General features: G+C 37.0%; 1 protein-coding gene across 1 annotated transcript in view; it reads left to right on the top strand.

Annotated features, from left to right (window-relative positions):
- Positions 1 to 1810: 1810 nt before the first annotated feature.
- The window catches only part of LOC140334534 (homeobox protein Hox-A4a-like), a 19649-nt gene continuing 14790 nt past the window's right edge, over positions 1811 to 6669 (top strand). The window contains exon 1 of the mRNA XM_072416801.1: positions 1811 to 2433. Coding sequence (XP_072272902.1) covers positions 2094 to 2433 — 340 coding nt within the window. The 5' untranslated portion in view covers positions 1811 to 2093. The remainder of the gene's footprint in view (positions 2434 to 6669) is intronic.

The raw sequence follows: 6669 nt of genomic DNA, 5'->3' as shown, positions 1-6669 counted from the left end.
CTATGAAGTCATATCAGGATATGACAAGTCACCTGCACACCAACAATGTATTCTTTGTGTCATAAATGTGGAGATTATCCCTCACATCTCCAATCAAAGATTTCACTGACACAGGTTCTGGGTTTACCAGCTGCAGGCCTTATCCACAGCACCATAAAACCATTAAAAGATCATTTACTAAAGGTTGCAATTTCCCAGTAACCGATGTCACATTGGACCCAGAGAGGAAAAAAAGGGGGACTTAATAAACAGAGATCAATATGTTCATTTCTGCTCTGATAATGTTATGAAAGAATAATATCAGGTGGTTAATTGAGGCTATAAAAGGATATGAAAAAATAACAAAAGCAAAACTAACATATAAACTGTACTGGAAATCATAAGGGGACATAGAATATCAAATACATATAAATATAGTGTGTACTCTAGATCAATTATCTTGCTGCTTTTGGTTGTATATTGTGCAACTATATCTGTAGCTACAAAGAAAGATAAAATGGATAGATAAAGAGAAAGAGTGAAATATGCAATATAAATATAGTGATAAAGTAAGAATGAAAAAAGAAAATCAAAGTAAAGTAATAGGCAATAAAATATAATAAATATAGTGATAGATAATAATACAGTATGAAATAAAAAAATGAAGATCAAATAACAGATACATAGATAGAGAAACAGACATAACAAAGTAAAATAATAAATAGTAACAAATAGATAGATAGGTAGATAGATAGATAGATAGATAGTCAGATAGATAGTAATATGGTAATAAAATAAAGTAATATAAAAATAAAGATCAGATAACAGATACATAGATAGAAAAATAGACATAAGAAAGTAAAATAATAAATAATATAAATATAGTAACAAATAGATAGATAAATAGATTGCGCATATGATATTGTTAATTCTGATTTAATATTGTGTAGCCTGATTTTATCTATTTGTTGCCACCTAGACAAAGATGGTTATGAAAAAAAAATATTTAGTTACCCAGACAGACAAAAAATGTGAAATTATTTAAAAAAAAAATTATAGAATGGTTACACAGAAATTATTGGATATAAAGCTGATTAAAAATTGATATCAAGATTAGAAGAGAAAAGATAAACCAACAACAATTCTTTTTGAACGAATCCCAAAATTGTTTTCAGACAAATTAAAATGTATATGGGGGAAAAAAAACATTTTACTGTTGACAAATATATATAATGCAAACTCCATAAACAGGATATGATATAAGTGATGTTTACAGAGCCAGCTTGGTATATCATTCATCAGTGTCAAATTATCATAAAGTGAATTCAAATATGAGCAAGAAAGAAAGAAAGAAAGAAAGAAAGAAAGAAATGGGCATTTAGTTTGAGGACTTGATCTTACAAGTTCTTCCCAGCCAGCTACTGTGGAACTACAAGTCCCAGCATATCTCCCAGGGAAATGCACATTGAGCAGTTGTACAACATGTGTCCAGCTCCAGGTTGGCATAGCCTTGCCTCCTCACATTCTCTGGGAAGGGAGAGGTGAGAAGTTCAATGCAATCTATTACCATGAAAGAGTTTTTGTGTTGCAGCTCCCTGCTGCTGTGACCTCCCTTCCTGCTGACACAACCTCCTTTCATGGCGCATTACTTAGCAGACACAGAAGGAAATAAATATGTAAATGACTTTGTGGGAGGAGGGGCTTTAAATGAGAGGCTAATTAGCTCATTAGTGAACTGTCACACTTACACTTACTAGGAAAGCAGGGGGGGGGGGGGCTCCCTGAGAACCAATCAGAAGCTGGGAGCTGAGTCCAGGACTTGGAAAGTAGATGAAAGAAGCTGACACACCAGCAGAACAAGCAGAGAAGTGACCAGCAAGGATCAGGCACAGTGCACAGCTGACTATAGAAATACAAGTAAGGTTGATGCTGATGTTTAAGAACTAGTCCTAAACTGGGATCAAGCTAAAATTCTACACTTACCTCTGCACCTGTATCCTGCAGAAATGTGTTACCACCTGCAATAGTTGCCACAGCTTAGCAGCAAGCCAAAGATTACCTGCCAAGCTACCTGCCAAGTTCTCATCAGGACCACCAGCCTCCTTCCTCCAGCTATGCAGAAAGGAATGGACAATTCCCACAAGTTCAGAATTGATGCCCTCTTGGCAGAAGAGCGCCCCCGGGTGTTATCTCACCAGGGCAGAGAGACTGCAGTGACTCCCTCAACCCCTTTATCACAAATGTACCCCAAGACTAGTTACTTGCCCCTGCATGGCCTATACCCAACTCCGATCTACCACTTGCCCACCTTGGGCACTGGGCACCCCCACTTTCCTTACAGTGGCTTCACAGGGGTTCCTACCCCAGGGGCAGAGCACATCAAGGCTGCCTCAATGCCCTTAGAGCACTGGCTGAGGGCTGGACTGCTGCTACATCGGGGACCAGAACTGCACTGTAAGTACCACAGGGTGTTGTTGGGTTGGGGGGTGGGGGTGGTTGATGATGGCTACAAAGACATTATTGTATTGCCAAGCACTGGTACCTCTGAGCATGTATATCAAGCAGCTTCAAGGGGTACTCCTGCTTGTCAAACTTGTGCCTATGGAGTTAGGTGGGGGGGCAAAGCCGTTACAATTAAGGATCACTATAGCACTCACTTGGGAAATTCAATCCCAGCAGGATCAACTAAGGTTCAGAAGTTGTCCATATACACTACACTGAGCATAAATATAGTCTGCTGGCACCATTTTTCAAAAGAAAGATCAAGTTGCCAAGAAAAAACCTTAACACACGTGTTACAATCTGCCCTATACCTTTCCATCCACTTGTGTTACAAATACGTAATACGCTTTCTTGAATTGCAGCAAACTGAATGGAGAGTTTGGAAAGACCCAAATAGCATAGTCATTGATACATCTAATGCTAACCATACACAAAGATTTGTGATCCTTTCAAATTGATTCAAAATCATTTTAATCATTATTTGGGTAAAATGGAAATTGATAAGGCAAGGCATTTTTTCATGGGGGAGATTCATTCTTTAATGAGTGTTTTTATTATAGATATATTATCAAATTAATTAAGTCATCATACTTATCATCAATTACATGGGTTATATTCAACAACATTTAAGGAATTACTCTGCTGCTTTATTGGGATACATCCAAAAATCCTGTATAGAAAGTATGTTTTTCATATAGGGGGATATAAATGCTAACAATGAGCATTTCCTATTTGGTTATTTAAATAGACCTATGGAGGTGGGTTGTTATATCTGTTCAATTCAAATCAATGGAGGAAATTAATTTATGAGCTGATCTCTTCATATGCTCTGTGCCTGCACTGTACTCTTCTCAGTTGTAACTGTTCCTAGCTAATACCTGGACTACAAAATACTTACATGGAGGAAAATGTAGTAACTATCACCGCAGTAAGTGTGTCACTGAGTGTAGTGCCTGGTGAAAAGAAAGGAAAGAAAGCCTGATAAAATAAAACTAATGCACTACATCTAAGGACCAGGAATAGAATGGTTAGTTTTCCAAAGCAAAGCATTACCTCTTTTTTTGGCATGCATTGTGTTATGGCAGCCCATTTGCTTGAATTGGCTGCCCAACATTCTAAAATGCAAAGAAATGTCAACCATGTCTCTCTTTTTAGTTGCTATGTGTTGTCACTGTAGTAAGATAATAAGATACATAAGATAAGATAATAAGATACATTTGGGGTGCCATTTAAATGAATAGAAACTTCATGCACCAACATATGTGATGTGTGTTGTCGCACCTTCCAGTATTACAGGTGTATTATAGAAACATGCTCTTCTGAACAGGGTCCTGTCCTCCTCCTGTGACAGTGTCTGTATCAGTCTGTCATTTGCATCCCCTATTTAATGTACAACGCTGCGTAATATGTTGGCGCTATATAGATACTGTTTATTAATATTATTATTATTATTATTATTAATAATAATAATAATAATATTATTAATAATAATAATAATAATAATAATGCCAAGGGGAATTATACTTTAGACAGTTGTTGTGCAAAGAAGTGTCCTCAGTGGAAGATTTCACTGATCATATTCTGGTAAATACTACAATTTTGGATTTACCCATCACTTTCATTGGATGATATTGATGATCAGAACACATGGAGATAGTAAATCTAAATGTTTTAACCTGAGTAGCAAGAAGCTGTAGGTGGGTGGCAGCCTCTGTATTGTGACACAACTTTTCAGTGAACACCCAAAAACAGCCGGGTGGTTACTGAAAAGTGCCGGGTGGTGCTGAGAAGCACTGATCTTTTTGCAGGTAGCTATTACTCCGAATCACTGTGAATCCGTTCCCCCCTGTACTGTGATGTGTGAGGAGGTTGCTGAGCATTGCTAGAATTTATCTCTGATTAAAGTTAATGGATCTCCAGGGAGCAGACAATGAGCAGCCCTTGTTCCTCAGCTGATAATCAATTCAGACAAATGTCAACAGTTTAATTCCAGTCCCTGAGGAGGTCAGGGGGGAGCAGAAGAGGTCAGAAGACACTCTACATTCTCCATCCTTTATATATAGAGGAATGTCAGGAACATAATTAGCACCAAAAGTCAAGTGGATCACCTATGTTATGGGATTTAATACCTTCACTTGTGTAGCAAGCCAGTGCTCTGTTCTCCAGCAAGACCTTAAACACGTGTTCAGAATCTGGGTTCTCAATGCCAGGTTTATTTTAGGAGCAGCAATATAGATTTGTTAAAAATATCTTCTTTTACAAAGGCGGTAATGGTTTACTAAGATTAGGAGAACAACAGACTTTGTAGGATTTACTAAGCCGATCATGAGTGCTGGAAGTGCTTTTTTTTATTTTGTACAGAGATTTTCTAATTTTTGTGTAATTGGGCAAAATTGATGCCCCTGTCTATAACGAGAAATTTAAACCATACTTATTCGTTGTATACCTTCTCCCCAGGTCAACCACATCAGGGATAGAATTGAGAAAGATCTCAGTGCTGCTCCATTGTGAAAGAGGTTAGACAGTCAGGGGCATTAGTACGATTCTATAGCAAAACAGCAAAAAATTAGATAAAAAAGAAAAGAAAGAAAAGAGGAGACTTAGAGTAGGAGCGGGATTGCTGGGACTGCTGCAGCGCCCTCCTGTGCGCACCTGTGATAGTTATGCATGTGCCTACACATCCACCTAACCTCCCCCCAGGCAACATATTTCCCAATTATGTACTTCCTATTGCTTTGTTGCTCTCTGATCCTTCCTTGGGCTCCTAGCCCTGTCCATTTTCTATGAAGAGGGAGTAGTTCCATCTGAATGTGGGCAAACAACGCCCTATGGCTAGTGTGCTGTCTTCATTCCTTCCCTGTGCCACAATGGCGTTCAAAACAACAAGGAAAGACAGGTAATAGGGACACAGGTGGTAATAGGGCCCTTAAAATAGGCAACAAATGCCATTCCCCTCCTGTCTGTCTTTGGACTCTACCATAACCATGAGGTTACAAGGGTGATAATTACATCCCTGTGGGCAATTGTTTTCTGCCTTTGGTAAGACACCTGCCCTTTTTAAATCATCTTAAGTGATAACCTTAAGTTCAAGTTACCTAATGATCATGATGATCTTAGGTATAAGTTACCATACTAGATACAAATTATCCAGTCTCACATTGCATGCAGTACTTTTCTTTTAATTACTGATATGAAATCAGAGCAGAGATTATACTATGATATGCAGTAAAATTATGCAATGCAAGGCTGATAACATTTTTTAAACAGTTACAGTGACAGGTTTGTTGCTTTTGGAAAGCAATATTTATACCATATGAACAAAAGCCAATTGTTAAAAGCACCACCAACAGCATCATATGGTTTGTCTAGATCCCTGGAATGATCACTTTTGCTAGACAGTTTGGCCTGCAGGTAAATGTGGAGCCGAAAATAAATAAATACATGTGGAACAGAATTCATTATATGGATTTTTCTTTTTTTTACCATGACATATACTAACTTTATACAGTACTGATAGTGACAATATAGATACAGTGATAATTAAATTAGTAAATAACTTAATTAGAATAAAATTATTTTTGTGGCATATGAATGGAACAATTATTTTCATGTCCAAAAAAACAATAACAAAAAAAGGGAAAAGTGAAAAAATTTGTGTATGCACAGAGATTAAATTTCAAGTTTATTTGGTAATAAAACACAACCCCCCACCACAAATGCTAAGCATTCACTAGCTGACTTTCTCCTAATATTATTTTTATTCCCCATTACGATCTATGTAAATCAGTTCTACAATTGACTACTAATATTTGATGTACCATCCACTTGTTCGATAACTGATATGAAATGCAATCGATCCTACCGTTAAAAAAAATCAAATCACAAAACGTAGGTTTAAATTTAAATTTGACAGATGACCAATCAACAAAAATCAAAACATGCAAAATGACAATAAAATTCAGATTTTTAGACAATTTTTGTATAAATACACTGACCAAATCAGATGAATGGCTCCATCAGAGGATGACACTGGTTTATTTTTTACCAGTCTCAGTTTTCTATTAAGTCCAATGATGGCGTTTTTGCCAATTGGCTTAATATGAGTTTTGTATTTTTCCATCAACATTTTGGCCAAATATTGACCAAAAATAGGGAACATAACAATAATACCCCAAATTGTCAGCTTTG

Source organism: Pyxicephalus adspersus, chromosome 7, assembly GCF_032062135.1.
Source record: "Pyxicephalus adspersus chromosome 7, UCB_Pads_2.0, whole genome shotgun sequence".
NCBI lineage: Eukaryota > Metazoa > Chordata > Amphibia > Anura > Pyxicephalidae > Pyxicephalus > Pyxicephalus adspersus.
This window is presented reverse-complemented; position numbering and strand designations above follow the sequence as displayed.